Here is a 16,161-nt window from a genome sequence, read left to right on the forward strand (position 1 = left end):
TATAGTTGTGCATTCATCACCAAAATTAATTTTTGACATTTTCATTACCACACACACAAAAATAATAAGAATAAAAATTAAAGTGAAAAAGAACAATTAAAGTAAAAAAGAACACTGGGTGCCTTTTTTTTTTTTTTCTTTCCCCATTTTTCTACTCATCCATCTATAAACTAGACAAAGGGGAGTGTGGTCCATATGGCTTTCTCAATCACATTGTCACCCCTCATAAGCTACATTTTCATACAATCGTCTTCAAGATTCATGGGTTCTGAGTTGTAGTTTGATAGTTTCAGGTATTTACTGCTAGCTATTCCAATTCATTAGATCCTAAAAAGTGTTGTCTATACTGGGCGTAAGAGTACTAACCAGAGTGACCTCTCGGCTCCTTTTGGAATCTCTCTGCCCCTGAAGCTTATTTCATTTCCTTTCACATCCCCCTTTTGGTCAGGAAGATGTTTTCCATCCCACGATGCTGGGTCTAGATTCCTCCCCGGGAGTCATATTCCATGTTGCCAGGGATATTCACTCCCCTGGGTGTCAGATCCCACGTAGAGGGGAGGGCAGTGATTTCATCTGCCAAGTTGGCTTAGCTAGAGAGAGAGGGCCACATCTGAGCAACAAAGAGGCATTCGGGAGGAGGCACTTAGGCACAATTACAGGCAGGCCTAGCCTCTCCTTTGCAGCAACAGTTTTCCCAAGGTCAAGTCCCGTGGCAGAGGGCTCAACCCATCAAACCACCAGTCCCCTATGTCTCTGATCACATCAGCAACTATCGAGGTGGGGAAGCCCAACACCCTTGTGCAGGACTTTTATACTGAAAACTACACAATGCTATTGAAAGAAATCAAAGACCTAAATAAATGGAGAGACATATGGTGTTCATGAATTGGAAGACCTAACGTATTAATTCTCCTCAAATTGATATACAGGTTTATCGCAAGTCCAATAAAAATCCAAGCAAGTTTTTTTGTAGACACAGACAAGGTTGTTCTAAAATTTATGTAGAAATGCAATGGAAGTAGAAAAAGGAAACCAGAAATAGATTCACACAAATATGCCCAATTGAATTTTGACAAACGTACAAAAGCAAAGTAATCCAATAAAGGAAACATAGCTTTTTCAACAAATGCTGCTGGAGCAACTAAATATCCATAGGCAAAACAAAAACAAAAACAAAAACAAAATCACACAGCCTTGAACTGTCTCACACCTCACATAAAAATTAACTCAAAGTGGATCCTGTAGGCTTAAATCTGAAACATAAAACTATAAACACTTAGAAAATTACAGAGGAGAAATTTTGGGGGACCTAGGGCTTAGTGAAGAGTTCTTAGATATGACACCAAAAGCACAGTCCATAAAAGAAAAACTCACTGTCAGTGTTCTAATTTGCTAATGCTGCCGGAATGCAAAACACCAGAAATGGATTGGCTTTTATAAAGGGGGTTTATTTGGTTACACAGTTACAGTCTTAAGGCCATAAAATGTCCAAGGTAATCCATCAACAATCAGATACCTTCACTAGAAGATGGCCAATGGTGTCTGGAAAACCTCTGTTAGCTGGGAAGGCACGTGGCTGGCGTCTGCTCCAAGTTCTGGTTTCAAAGTGGCTTTCTCCCAGGATGTTCCTCTCTAGGCTTCAGCTCCTCTCCAAAATGTCACTCTCAGTTGCTTTTGGGGCATTTGTCCTCTCTTAGCTTCTCTGGAGCAAAAGTCTGCTTTCAACGACCGTCTTCAACTGTCTCTCATCTGCAGCTCCTCTTTCAGCTCATGTGCATTCTTCAAAGTGTCCCTCTTGGCTGTAGCTCCTCTTCAAAATCTCACCCTCAGCTGCACTGAGTTCCTTCTGTTTGTCAGCTCATTTATATGGCTCCAGTGATTTTATTTAGACCCACCCTGAATGGGTGGGGTAACACCTCCATGGAAATTATCCAATCAGAGTCATCGCCCACAGTTGGGTGGGGCGTGTCTCCATGGAAAAACTCAAAGATTCCAATCTAATCAGCATTAAAACGTCTTCCCCACAAGATTGCAGCAAAGAATATGGCTTTTTCTGGGGGACATAATACATTCAAACTGGCACAGTCAGACTTCATCAAAATTAAAAATTTATGCTCTGTAAAAGACCCTATTAAGAAGATGAAAAGATGAGCTACAGACTGGGAGAGAATATTTGTAAACTACATATCTGGCAAAGGACTTGTATCTATCATACATAAAAAACTCTCAAAACTCAACAGCAAAAAAGGAAAACAAAACAAACAATCCAATTAGAAAATCGGCTGAAGACATGAACAGACATTTCACCAAAGTGAATATACAGTTAACAAATAAGCACATGTAAAGATATTGAAAATCATTAGCCATTAGGGAAATGCAAATTTAAACCATACTGAGATATCACACAACACACCTATCAGAATAGCTAAAATTAAACAAAACAAAACAAAACAAAACAGTGACAACATCAAATACTGGTGAGGATATGGAGAAATTAGGTCACTCATACATTGCTGGTGGGAATGCAAAATGGTAGAGCCATTCTGGAAAAATAATTTTGGCAGTTCCTTAAAAAACTAAATATGAAGCTACCATAAGACCCAGCAATCACACCACTGGTCATTTATCTCAGAGAAATGAAAACTTATGTTCACATAAAAACCTGTACACAAATGTTCATAACAGCTTTGTTTGTAATAGCCCCAAATGGTAAATAACCCAGATGCCCTTCAAAGGGTGAATGGTTAAACAAACTGTAGTACATCCATACTATGGACTAGTATTCAGTAGTAAAAGGGGACAAACTATAACACAAACAACAACCTGGATAATCTCCATAGAATTATGCTGAGTGTAAAAAGCCAATCCCAAAAGGTTACATACTGTACAACTCCAATTATATAATGCTCTTGAATAACAAAATTATGGGAATGGAGAACAGATTAGTGGTTACCAGGGATTAAGAAAGGGGTGAGGGTGGAAGACAAGTGAGGATGGCTATAACAGGGGGACCTCAGGGATTCTGCGGTGATGGAAAGTTTCTATACCATGATTCATCAATGTGAATATCCTGCTGGTGATATCATACTGTAGTTTTGCAAGATGCTACCGTAGGGGTAACTGGGTAAAGGCATCATAAGATCTCTCTGTTATTTCTTGCAACTGCATGTAAATGTACAATGATCTCAACATAAAAAGTTTAATTTACAAAAAAAAAGTGGTGTGATTGCTGGGTCTTATGGTAGCTGCATATTTAGTTTTTTAAGGAACTCCAAAATTATTTTTCCAGAATGGCTCTACCATTTTGCATTCCCACCAGCAATGTATGAGTGACCTAATTGGACTTAGAATAGCCAAGCCCTTCTTAAAGAAACTGAAAAATAAAGGTGAGGATGTAGAACTATATGACATGATGACTATCTTTGGATCTATCCCACGATTCATTCACCAGATACACGTCTTAGGAAAACTTCGCAGGCACATTAGGAGAAATGTAAAGAATATTCAAAGCAGAGCTATTTGTAATAGGAGAATGAACTCTGGATGCATTTTCCAAAGTCAATTTACTGGGGTTGCTAATGTAAAATGGTTATGTAAGAGGTCATCATTGGGGCAGATGGGTGGAGGATACACAGGAACTCCCTATACTATTTTTCCAACCTCCATGTGAATCTAAAATTATTTCAAACTGAAAAAAAAACTATATATTTTACCAAAAATGATTAAGTAAGTTGGGGGCATATAGTCGAATAATAAACAACAATGAAAATGAAAGAACTGCTGCTATATGCTTTGTATTAGTTTCCCGGCTACTAAAAAAAAATATCATATAATAGGTTCGCTAAACAACAGGAATTTATTGGCTCACATTCTGAAGTTAGGAGAAGTCCAAAATCAAGTCGTCAGCAAGGCAATGCTTTCTCCCCAAAGACTGGCATTCTGGGGCAGGCTGTGGGTGATCCTTGGTCCTTGGCTTTTCTGTCACATGACAATGCACATGACAGCATCTTCTTTCTCTTCCGGATTCTGTGGTTTCCAGCTCCTTGCTCCTCCTGAGGCTTTTTTTTCTTTATCTTTTTTTTTCCTGTTTGGAATTTCTTTTGTGTATGAAGACTTCAGCCATATTGGATCAAGGCTCACCCTCATTCAATTTGGACATACCTTAACTAGTAACGTCTTCAAAAGTCCTATTTACAAATGGGTTCACACTTACAGGACCAGGACCAGGAACTGAACATTCCTTTTGTGGGTAACATGATTGAGTCCTCAACCTGCCTCAGCAAAGAAAAAAGCAAGTCAAAAGATAGAATACATAGTTTGATACCTTATATAAAGTTCAAAAGATGCAAAACAAAACAAAGTATTGCTGAAGGATACATCCAAATGTGATAAAAGGAAAGTCATGATTCTGGATTTCTTTTTGGGGATGGGGGAGTGAGGGGGATGCACTGGAGAGAAATGAGGGCCTCAAAAGTATTGTAATATTTGACCTCCAGCTGAGTGGAAGGTAATGGGTATTCATATTTATGGTTTTTCTTTATAACTTACATATGCATTGCTCAAACTCTTAATAGGAAGCTTTACATAATTTTTTAAAATGGAAAGCAAAGATGCTATGTGGAAGGAACTCTTTCCTTTCCAATGGGATTCCCAAGCTGAGTGCCACAGGGGCCAGGTTTTCTGCCACCTGGAGAAAGTCCGTCTGCTCTCGAGTAAGATAAAGACAAGACCCCAAGCAAGGAGAGACAAGCAATGATAAAAGTTGGAGAAGGAGAGAGGGGGGAGGGGAGGGCAGAGCAGATTTGGAGTCCCTGAGGCTCTGATCCTTTCAGGAGAAATAACCACATTCTGTGAGCAATGCCAGTATCTGCTCCAGCTACATGAGCCACCTCATACTGCAGTGCTTAAAGGAGTGGAGTTGGGAGTTTCTGTCATTTGAACTGGAAGAATTCTGATTGAGTCCCATCATGCACCCTGGCCATGGTCAGCCCAGGTGGGCATGGTGAGCACGTGGGCTGACTCTGGATTAGAAGTGCCCAGAGGGGCTCCTGCCCCATCACACCCTCCCTTATTGCCATACCACCTTGCGTGTGAAGGACCAGATAATTGGAAAAGGCACAGGATTTTTTTAGGGCTACCTAGAAGATGGTGCTCTTCCTGTCATGCTTCAGCTGCTTTTCCACAGATGATTTCCTCAGGACAGGATGAGAGGATTAAAGAAGACAGCACAGGATGTTAGAAGAGGTAACTGAAGGCGTGTTGCCTGGTTGGGAGACTTGGCCAGTAACTCCCTTGGCCCTTCCGTGGATGGACCACTTATAGAGGCAGAAGGGGCTGTGACTTGGGAATCTCAGCTACTTCTAGAGCTTCCTTCAGTCCCATGTTGGATGTGATCTCCTGAGAGAGAAAGAATCCCAGAGCAGAGTTGGGGTGGCTGTTTGGAGGGCTGCCTTGAGCTGGATGCCATGCACCAGGGGGCAGATATCCTAAGGTGAGGACCCACAACCCCTGGGGCTCCAAACCAAAGGTGACTATGAGAAATAGAACTGCTGTTTCTGATTTGGATTCTAGACATTCATTCAAACATTCAGCAACTATTTATTAAACTCCTACTGTGTGTCAAGCTCTGAGCTAGGGTTTTGGATCCAGTAGAATGGCCTCAGTTACTGTTTTCATGGAACTCACTGACTAGCTTTTAACAAGCCATGAAAGACAGACAGTACGTAAACAAACCAGAAAGACAGACTAGGAGACATCCCAAGCAAGCCCTGCAAATCAAAGAGGGTAACAAATGTCCCCTGGAAATCTCTGGTGAAAGGCTGCTTCTCACACTTCTGTCTCCCTTTGTATAAACACACACACACACACACACACACACACACACACACACACACACACACACACTAGAAACCTGTTCAGACATTTGAGTTATAATCCCAAATAAATGTTCACTGAACAGCGGTAAATTAAGAGGGACCACCTGGTGGCAGGACAGCAAAAGCAGCTTTGTAAAACCTCGGTTAATTAGAATGCCTTGCGACAGGCTGCAGTGGAAGTTTTAACATTCGGCCTCTGCTCTTTGCTCTCACCATTCAGAACTTATTCCGTGGACCTGCAATGAGCCAGGCGAATATAGAGGTCGCCGCTCGGCCCTTTAGTTGCTCATTGTCCAGATACGTATAATTGCCAAGGCGAGGAATGGCGTTATCAGCCTGGCGGCCTCGGGGTCATAAAACCCAGGGCACCGTCCTGACGATGACCATGCTGGCGTTCGGGGCGTCGTTGCTCCTTCCCTCTCTTGGGTCAGCAGTTAAGATTCTGGATAAAATGATCCCTGTGAGCGGGTGGTTTGATGTAGGCACGCCCGATAAGGGCGACTACTCTCTCACTGGCCAGGTCTGCGGCGATAGTTATGCACCCCTTAGAGGCCGCCCAGGTGAGGGGTCTGGGCTTAGGAAGGGGAGGGCGGGCTAGAAGCCACATGGGGCGACAGAGGAGCCCGGTCTGCGCCAGGTACCAGGACGTCTTCCCATTCCCAGACGCCCCACCACACCCTGGCTCTCCCCCCATCTCCTTTCCTTTCCGCCCTTTCGGACCGCTACGTTGTGCATTGGTATCTCGGGAGGTGGAGGAAGGGAATGACAGCTCGGTTAAAAGACCAGAAACAAATGTCCCCTGACAATTTCATGTCATTTTTCTGGGTTCAAAACGGAGTAGAATAGGGAAGGCAGACGTAGACAGCGAGAGACGGTCTGATGCGGGGGTCCTCTAGGAGGCACGGCGGGGCAGTTCTCTCTCGGCCTGGTGCGGGCTTCTGGTGGGTGGGCGGGCGCCCCCCAGCCCCGCAGCGCCTCGGGCCCCGCATGACATCAGAGGCTGGGGAGCGCGCAGAGCGCAGGCGCCGGCGGAGGCGGGAGGAGGGCAGACTCGCGCGGCTTGGGAGAGCGCTCCTCCGCCCCGCGCGCCGTCCCTGCGCCCCGCTCCGCCCGCGCCTAGCCTAGCTGCCCGCGCCGCGCCTCGGGCGTCCAGAGCGCGCCCCTCGCACCGCAGCAAGCGCGGCTCGCGGCAGCCCAGCCCCAATCTTCCTCCGCCTCCTCCTCCTCCTCCTTCGCTGCCGCTGGACACGCAGCCGCAGGCCGGGGCCGGGACGCATCTGGGGAGTCAGGGACGCGCGCAGCCAGCCCTTCCCCCTCCGGCTCCCGCACCGCCGGCCGCCTCCCCTTGCCCTCCTCCTCTCCCCTCCCTGCTTCCTCGCTTTTTCCTCCTGCTCCTCTCCCGGCCCGGCTCCCAGCACCATGTCCGCAGGGGGAGATTTTGGAAACCCTCTGAGGAAATTCAAGTTGGTGTTCCTGGGGGAGCAGAGTGGTAAGTGCCCGGCTTATTCTCTTGGCTTAGCGCCGAATCGACCCCCGCCGCTAAACCGTCCACCCCATCGGGAGCACCGCGGCCCCGGCTTGCAAAAGGCCCCTCCTTGCCCGGGTGGAGGGGAGGGATGGGGATGGGGAGGTCGAGGATGGGGAGGTCAGAGACGGCTCGGGCGGGGCCGGTCTGGGGAGGGACCAAAGCTGAGGACCGAGGAGGCGCTGGGGCCGTGGAGGTGGTAGTGAGGGTGGGATCTGGGCTGGGGGAACTGGGGGCGCGCGGCGGGGTGTGGTGGGTGCAGGTGCGGCTCGCCTGGGAGGCCGGAGGGCGGCGGCTCGCTCGGCAGCGCCGACCGAGGCGTGAAGACGACGGGCTCTCTGGCTCGCTTGCACTGCGGCACCGGCTGCGGGCGACCGCGCAGGCGGCAGGGCGGGGGTGGGGGTGAGGACGGGCGCCTCTCCTCGGAGAACGGGGTGGGGCTGGGGTCCGGCCGCCACCCACCCCGCTGTGCCGGAGGGCTCCCCTGCGGACCCTGCCCGGAACCATGCGACGGGCACGTCCAGACCTTGAGGCCACACGGCCGCCGGGGGGAGGAAAGGCGGACACCTGCTTCCTCTGGAAAGAACGGGCGCAGGCCGTGGGGAAAGAGGGCGCCTACCTCCCCTGGCTTATGTCCGACTGGGCATGGAAGGTTCTAGACTCGCTGCCTATCACCGGCGTGTGTTATCCTCTTTTGGGCTCAGGGTCAAGGCGATGGGAGCCAGGGTTTCCCAACGCAAGGCGATACCGGGGCGCCTCACACGCAGAGGCCGGGAAGCTTGGCGCCGCCGGGCAGAGAAAGGCCCAGGCGACACGCCCTGCCTGGCTTCCCAGCACCCCTCCGGAGAGGAGAGCGATGCAGATTCTCCCCACCCCGAGCTCACCGCCCGTCTTGGGGGAGGGGAGCTCACGGTGGCAGCTGCCAGAACGGGAACGGGGTGGGGGAGGGGGACCGAGGGCCTCCTCGCTGCCCAGCAGCCCCCCCACCGAAAGCGTCTCTGAAGCCCAGACTGAAGAACATGGACACCCCTGACACCTGTAGGAAGAAATGGCTCTCAGAGTACCCCTCCAGAGGCCTCTCACGTAGAGCTGCAGGGAGACAAAGCCAGGCTCCGACCAGCCCTGCTCTGGAGGAGGTGGTCCCGGGCAGGCAGGATTCCCAGCTTTAGCTCTGCAGACCACTCCAGCTCCCTGGTTTGGTGGTGCCTGTACAAGGAGTCAAGAACAGGTCAATCTTGGGAGGACCAAGTGGGCTCAGAGAACAGTGTTGCTGTGATGTGCATGTCTGTGGGCTGTGGAGGTTCACGTGACATCTCCTGTCTGCTGCTGTTCATTTCCTGGGATGGATGGTTCTGAGATGAGTGTCAGAAGGTGGTCACCAGGCCCTGGCTTGAAGATGGGTCTTAGGGTCACGCTGGGCATTTCAGATCAAGGTCAAATCAGCCAGCCAGTCCTGTATCCTAGACTTTGAGTATCTGGTCTTAATAGGTCTCAGTGTCACAGAGCTGACTTTTTCTTGTGCCTGGGAAGACTGTTAGTAGTCTTCACATCCCATTGCTAGTTTTATGGGGCCTGGAGCCCTGAGAGAGAACTCCTTGAGTAAATTTTCAGACCTCTTTGAGCCTCACTTTCTGTCTGTGTAAAATGGCTGCTTGAGGGCAGTTCTCATCTTCATATTTCCTCAAAGTGTCTGGAACCTGGTAGGTTGTCAGCAAACATTTGTTTATTTCAAGTCTGAAGAAGCTTCAGGAAGGAACCAGTATTTTGATGAGAAAAATGTTTCTGGTGACTTTGAGTGAAAATTCTGGGCTCCCTCAGAATTCCTAATGGGCTGAGTTCCCTGCTGAGCCCTACAAACCCCCTTTGCTCCTAAAAATCACAGCAATGGAAGCTGAAGTCCTAAGAGGTGGAACCCACAATCTCCCTGCATGTTCAGATGGTAAGTCTGAGCCCCAGAGAAAGGGGAGAGCTTGCCCGGAGTCTTACTGTGGGTTGTTAACAATTCTGGAGCTGGAACCCATGTCTCCATTCCCCAGCCAACTGTTTTTTTCACTGATATGTCATTGGGAAATGAGATGACCTTGAATTGGGGAAGTTGAGAATTGGGGATCGTTCCCGAGGAGGGTGTGGAGAGTTGCCACTGTCTCACCAGGCTTGTGGCTGGGTTGGGTGACCTGGTGGGAATGCTGGGCTAGTTGGTTGAGCGCAGGGTTTTGGGCCCTTGGAACATGGTCATTAGGGATGAAAGATACTACCAACAGTGAGATTGGCTGCTGCCCACCCTGGTCCCTTCGGACAGGAGCCTTGGGGCCCTGAAAAACCTCCTCCCACTTTGTTATGTCATTAGTGGGTTGTTTACTTTAGGTTTTACAGAGCTTTTGGGGTCCCTGGGTTGAGTAAGGGACATGCAGCCTGGCTGCTGCTGCTGCTTTTTACACTCCCAAACCATCTTGACCACACACAGCGTGCATGTGTTGGTCCTTTGTGTCAGCATCCTCTGCAGCCTGTGCAATGGAGGGAGCCTCCTGATGTTTTAGCCTTCACTTCCAGCTTGGTTCTCTCTGTGTGACCTCGGAGGTCCTTCACCCTCTGTGCAGGGAGAACTTGGGCCACCTGCTAATGTGGCATGGGCTTGGCTGTTGGAGCTGAGTCCCCCAACAGAGGCCAAGAGAAGGGACTGATGGGATGAGGTCTTCTCTTGTTTCCTGTACAGCATCAGTCTAGAATAGTGGGCAAGGGCAGCTGGATTCAGAAGAGGAGTGCCCCAGCCTGGAGCCGGGTGATGAGGGGGATATCCTGGGCTAGATAATCCCTGTGGGCATCAGGCCTGCAAAGATTCTAGGGAACTGGTTTGAGTGGGAAGTCCTCGATGCTAGAACAAACACCACCAGCCTGTGAGCAGAAGAGTGACTCCCAGCTGCAGAGTGACTGCTGTCCCCCGGCCCATGAATTCAGGTTGGCTGAGGATGATTGTCTGGCACAGGGTATGATTGTAGGGAGGGAAATGCTGACCCAGGCTGAGGAAGTTCCTGGCAGCAGGGAGGCTGTGCAATGCTGCTAGTGCCCCAGAGGCTCTCTGGGACTGCAGGGCATGTCCGTGTGCTGGTGGCAGTGGTGGCAACTTGCACACCATTCCCCGCTGGAGCATTGGTGGCATCTGGAGACGATGGACTTAAGCACGTTTTGAGGAGGGAGAGGGGACCTGTGGGACAGACCTTTTCCTTCTAAGTTCTAAAGGCAACTCCCCCCATCATGACTTTGCTTTATTTGGGGATTTAGGCTACACTTGGCATATATCTGCATATAATGAGGAGGGAGGAAAAGGATGTGTCTGCTGTGCTCTGACCTATTCTGATCTCCCCTTCTCTGAGACTCCTCCAGCTGAAGCAGGCTGATGGGATGGACAGAAGAGAAGTGCTTTCTGTTTTCCCAGGCCAATGCCAGCAGGCCAGCTTCTCCCTCTGACCAGCCACCTCCCCTGCCCTGCTCCTGGCAAGAGTCTACCCAGTAGACACAAAGTGAATGGTGTCCCCTGGAACCGTGCATCCCAGTGACCCTGCAGGCGGCCACCTTTGGGTGGTTCCATCATTTGTCTGTTCATCCTCGTCTTCCTCCTCCTCTCCCCTCTCTCTCTCTCTTTCTCCCTCCATCATGTGTTTATTTATTTAATCAGATCTTTGAATATATCCCTGCCTTGGTGGAGTTTATGGTCCACTGGGGAACAATTTGTGCGTATAATTACAGTAAAGGTCTATGAGAACCGTGACCTGAGAAGAGCAGGCTGCTGTAGGAGCACATAGCAGGGGCATCCTGCCCAGCTTTGAGGGGCAGGTATCAGAGGGCTTCCTGGAGGAGGTGCTTCTAGAAGCAACAGGCTGATACACCTTCGTGCTGGGTCTGATTGTGGGGAGTAGGTCTTGGAAGGAGCCCACCTTCCCCCGGGAGCAGTATCCATTTTCCTGCCTTGCTCTGTAGAAAAAGTTTGTGGGATGGAGGAGCAGGAGGTCAAGGGTGACTCCCAGGTGTCTGACTTGCTGGTGATGAGTGGGAGCTGTCCTGTCACTGTCATCCTGTGCCTTCCTGGTTAAAAGTAAAGCATATTCAGTGGCCCCCTCTGTTCAGTGGCCAGGGCTCACTGTCCTCCGCCCACACCTGGCCCAGCTGACCCCTGCACTCCCACCAGCCAACCACCCACAACCACATGGTTAGTCCTCTGCTGGCCTGACATTTGTGCCCAGCTCCACTCCTGCCCCAGCTGGGCCACCTGGCACCCACTGCTGCATAGCTTTTCTTTTCCTGAGAAATAATAATCACATGCTATCTCATAACTTCTCTTCTGTTGTCTTTGTTAATTAAGGATTTCAAAAAGTGGATTAACTTTTTTAGGTGCAAAAGCCCTAACCGAAATTTTAAGCATCTTAAGGGTGAGGTCTGTGTCTTAGTTATCTTTTTACCCCTCCCCACCTGCAGGTGGTTTGTTTTCATTAAATCTCTTGATTTGAAAATGATGAGATTATCTTCACTATGTGAGATTTGGTGATGGCCCATCAAAGATTAAAAGTGAAGGGAGTCAAGGCAGCTTTGAAATAGCATTCCTTCATCCTTGATACCTACTGCTTTCTCATGCCCAAAGATTTTTACCAGCAGCAGACACTAAAGAGTCTTTGTCAGAGGACTGGATCTTTAGCTTTGATGCAGCTCATAGTTCATCTCAAAGATTGGTCGCTTCTCAGGGCACATGACTGGAGAAAGACGGGAAAGCAGCAAGGCCACTGGAGCTGGCAGGGGACACACACCCAAACCAGATCCTGCCAGAACTCACTGTAGATCTAGATAAAACCACCAGGCCGCTCTGCACCTCAGCTTCCTGGGCTCACTTTCCCTCTTCCCTCAATTTTTCTCCCTTCCTCAGTTGCTGGGATGGGAAAGGGCACCTTGGATGTTGGGTAGAGACCCAGAGCCTTTTCTTTTTTATTTGTTAAAGAGGTACATGTGCGTGTGAGAGAGAGTCAGACAGATACCAAGATGAGAATTAACCTGCACTTGATGTAAGAGAAAAGTGGTATCCTCAATTCTGATAGACACAAGAGAACTAACCAGAAGAGAAGAGAGAAACTGTTAGAATGAGTTCCCACTGTGCAGATGTAGTAGTAATTACCATCTTTTGCATGATCTGATTATCATTATCATTTGCAGCTCTGAAATTATAGTGAATCATATTAAAATATAACAAAATAACTTTGTTGTTCTGTTACTTATTACATCCCTAAAATCAGTCCATGAATATTCATCATAGGGGTTGTTGCCCTGGTACTGCAGACTTGCCCAGGGTAGGCCCAGGGCTTGTACGGGCTGTGTCCTATCCAGGCTTCTGAGTCTTCAGTCTCCCTGTGCCCTTCCTGACCCCAGCCCCTTTCTACCAGTGTCACCCACCCCAGCTCTCTGGTCTCAGTGTAAATAATGTAGAAAAGTTGTTGGATAGAACCCTTGAAGAGGGTGAGGGAGGGTTATGTAGAAGATCAGAATTCATAAACATAAGAGGTGGACTGCTGGAAAAACTGTGCTGGGCATTTTCTCAGCTGTCAGCCTGTCTGTCTGTACTTCCTTTTCCATTCTCACCACACAGGGGAGAATACGGGGGAGCTCTGGGTGGAGGATGACAGGGCAGAGTAGCAGAGCCGCCCTGGGAATGGGCAGCAAGTGGTCAGTGTGAAGATGCCTTTGTTAGAGCCAAGAAGGCAGGCTGCCGGGAAAGGGGCTCCAGGCAGGGCCGGGAGATGTGAAGCCCTGAGGGGACCAGGAGTGGCAGGCCAGTCTTCTCTTCTTGGAACAAGGAGGGGAAAGGATTAAGATTCACAATTCCTAAGGACTCCTCAGTGAGGTTCTTTACAGTATCTTGGGGCTTAAAATTTCAAAAAAATTTTTTTTTATTATTTCCATAACTTTTGCCCTAAATTAAGGGGTATCTTTTAAAAAAGCAAAATTTCACAGCTATAAATACTTTATTGTTTTAGTAAAATGATTCCTTTTTAATAGAAAAGCATATTTATCCTCGTCTCTTGGTAACAAAGCCAGCGGGAGCCCAGGTGATTGGACCACATGTTCTGGACCCAGCCCCGCCTATTCCCAGGTGTGACGTCCCCAGGGGACAGACTGGGGTCCAGGAGGAAGCAAGTGATACCTTGCCCCCGAAGTCAGCATAGGGCATTTAAAGCAAAGCTGCTTCCAGGAAATGCATTAAAGAAAGGCAGCAGGGAGCCCTGGCCACAGACCCGGTGGCAGGTGCCTCAGACTGGGTGGGTTGGGGGAGGGAGGAAGAATTCATTCCGTGTGCACGCTGTTCTGTAGACTGTAGCTGTCTTCAGGGACTGGCGTGCAGGGAAGGGGCTTGCTGCCTGCTGGGGTTTACTCAGCAAGAGGGGCTGCCAGCATTAGGATCTCTTAGCTGGAGATGGGGCAAAGGCAAGTCACAGGGGCTGGCTCAGCCGTGAACTGGGATGTTATTCTGAGGGAAACGGGGAACTGGGGGGGGGGCTCCTCAGGTGGGGAGTGCTCAGTACAGAAGAGGATGGATCTGGAGGGGTCCGGACTGATGCCCCCCCAACCCTGGTAGCAGAATGGAGCTGATCATCCTTGGTTTCTGTGTCCTTCCTTCAGTTAACCTCAGATGGCATTTGTTGAACACCCGCTGTGCCCGAGGCACAGCATGGAGCACTTTGCGTCTCCCCAGCATCACTGTGATGAAGGTGGGGTTGTCCCCATTTTGCTAATCAGGAAGCAGAGATCTGAGAGAGATGGAGATGCCCAAGGACACATGGCAGAATTGGAATGTGAACCCAGGTCCCTGTGGGAAACACAGTGAACAGTGGGGTGGGCCTCGCGCCTCCAAGGTGGGCCCAGGCTTGGGGTCCAGGGAAAGGCATGGGAGGCAGAACACCCAGGTCTTTCGGGCACTGGGTCTACCATAAATGACCATTGGAGAATATATGTTCCAGGCTCTTGGCTGAAGAGGAGCCAGCATATCACAGTGCAGGGACAGGGCAGGAAAAGGCCCTGATTCCCCTTAGACAGGTGAGGGGTGCAGGGCCCTGAGCAGGGAGGAGGGCAGTGGGGGCTCTAAGAAGGAAGCAGGGAGCTCTCTGTGGGAGTCTGGTTGAAGCTTGGATTGCACAACAAACTCTCCATTCTTAAGTGGAATGAATTCCATATTTGAGGTAGGTTGGAGGGAGTTGATTGAAACTATGGGGGTCAGCTAAAGCCCTCCCAGACCAGCTCTTGGCCTTCTGCCAGGGAGGAAGGAGGCTACCCAGGTTCTAACTGAAAACTAATTACTAGGAAGAGAAGAACAAATCACACTAGGTGACTGCTGCCCACCTGCTCTGGGGTAACCATTCCCTGGCCACATCCTGTCTCTGGTCCTAGAGAGATCAGGGCCCTGGAGACACTGGATCCATGCTGAGTCGGCCACTGGCTAGCTGTGTGATTGGATAAGGCCCAGCCCATCTCTGGGCCTGCCTTTTTGGATGCATTCCCTGAGGGTTCTAGGTTGGGTGGCCCCTCAGGCCTGGAGCTCTAACCCTGGTTCTGTAATTCAGTGGCAGGTCAGAGTGTGATTCCAAGACAGTGTTGCCCCCAGCCTAGAGACTGGCAAGCTGCTGGCTAGAGGGGCTGCAGAGATGAGGGCATGGGTTCTGGGGGCTAGGCCAACCGTTTGCCCCAGAAATGCCTCAGACCCCACTGCAGGGTCCTCTCCAGCTTACTACCTCCTCTCCTGGGATTCCTGGCCAACCTCCACCTGGGGCCCAGCCCTTCCCGAGTGCCCCCAGGGAGCTCTGGCTTGGGTTGCCTGGCAACAGGAACAGGGCTGTCCTGCACTTCCTGCTGTCTGGAGGTGCTTCTTGCACCACCCACTTGGAGAGGACCTGTGATGGGGAAAACAGAGCAGGTGACAACTGCGCTCTGCTGCTGCCCACCCCTAAGAACACTCCCAGGTGCTTCTAGCCCAGGCTACTTGCTTCTGCAGCCAGGTGGGTGAGCAGGGAGGGCAGGGAAGGGCCGGAGCCAACAGGAGTATGTGGTGTCCCCAGCAGATCAAGTGGGGCTTAGTCTCCTGCCCCCACCCTGTCGCTTATGTCAGCCCCCCCGAGTCCTGGGCTTCCCCCCAGTCCCACCCCTCATTGTCTGGGTGGTGTTGGGAATGTAACAGGACCGCTTGTGCCCATTTTCCTCGCCCACACAATAGGGAAATCATTACCTTGTTGGAGTTTCACAAAGATTGAATACATCAATACATGGCATGTGGTAAAAGCTCAAGTGATAGGTAATTTTGTTAATGAAAGAGTGAGTGCAATGCCCAGCCCCTCCCTTTGTAGATGTGTGAGGCAAAGAAGAACAGCGGTGCAAAGTTTTGAGAATCAGTGATAATTTCTGTGTAGCAAACCGAAGGTACACATCTTCAGGCTCTGATAGGTAGAGCTGCTTATTCCCATATTATAGATGAAGAAAGTGAGGCTCTGAGAGAGGAAGGCTTTTACACACATGGCAAGAGCCAGAAGTGGTAGCTGCTGAGCTGGGACAAGAGCCCAGGCAGGTCTCTGACTCCCTGGCTGGTGTTCTTTACTCCCCATCTACCATCCCTGCTCGGAGGCAAGACCAGGGGGGAGTGGCAGGAGCTCCCCTGCCCCTCCCCTTTGGTACCCTCAAGGCTGATGATGGGTAGAAGGACCTCATCATCGCAGCTGTTACTTCCCTTGAGGAGTG

The 16,161-nt window shown here is 49.9% G+C and overlaps 1 protein-coding gene across 1 annotated transcript in view; it reads left to right on the forward strand.

Moving 5' to 3' along the window:
• The first annotated feature begins 6,919 nt into the window (after positions 1-6,919).
• Positions 6,920-16,161, forward strand: part of RAB6B (RAB6B, member RAS oncogene family) — a 77,243-nt gene continuing 68,001 nt past the window's right edge. Inside the window, exon 1 of the mRNA XM_037844650.1 lies at positions 6,920-7,365. Within this exon, the coding sequence (XP_037700578.1) occupies positions 7,296-7,365 (70 nt within the window). The 5' untranslated portion in view covers positions 6,920-7,295. The remainder of the gene's footprint in view (positions 7,366-16,161) is intronic.

Source organism: Choloepus didactylus, chromosome 1 (assembly GCF_015220235.1).
Source record: "Choloepus didactylus isolate mChoDid1 chromosome 1, mChoDid1.pri, whole genome shotgun sequence".
Taxonomy (NCBI): domain Eukaryota; kingdom Metazoa; phylum Chordata; class Mammalia; order Pilosa; family Megalonychidae; genus Choloepus; species Choloepus didactylus.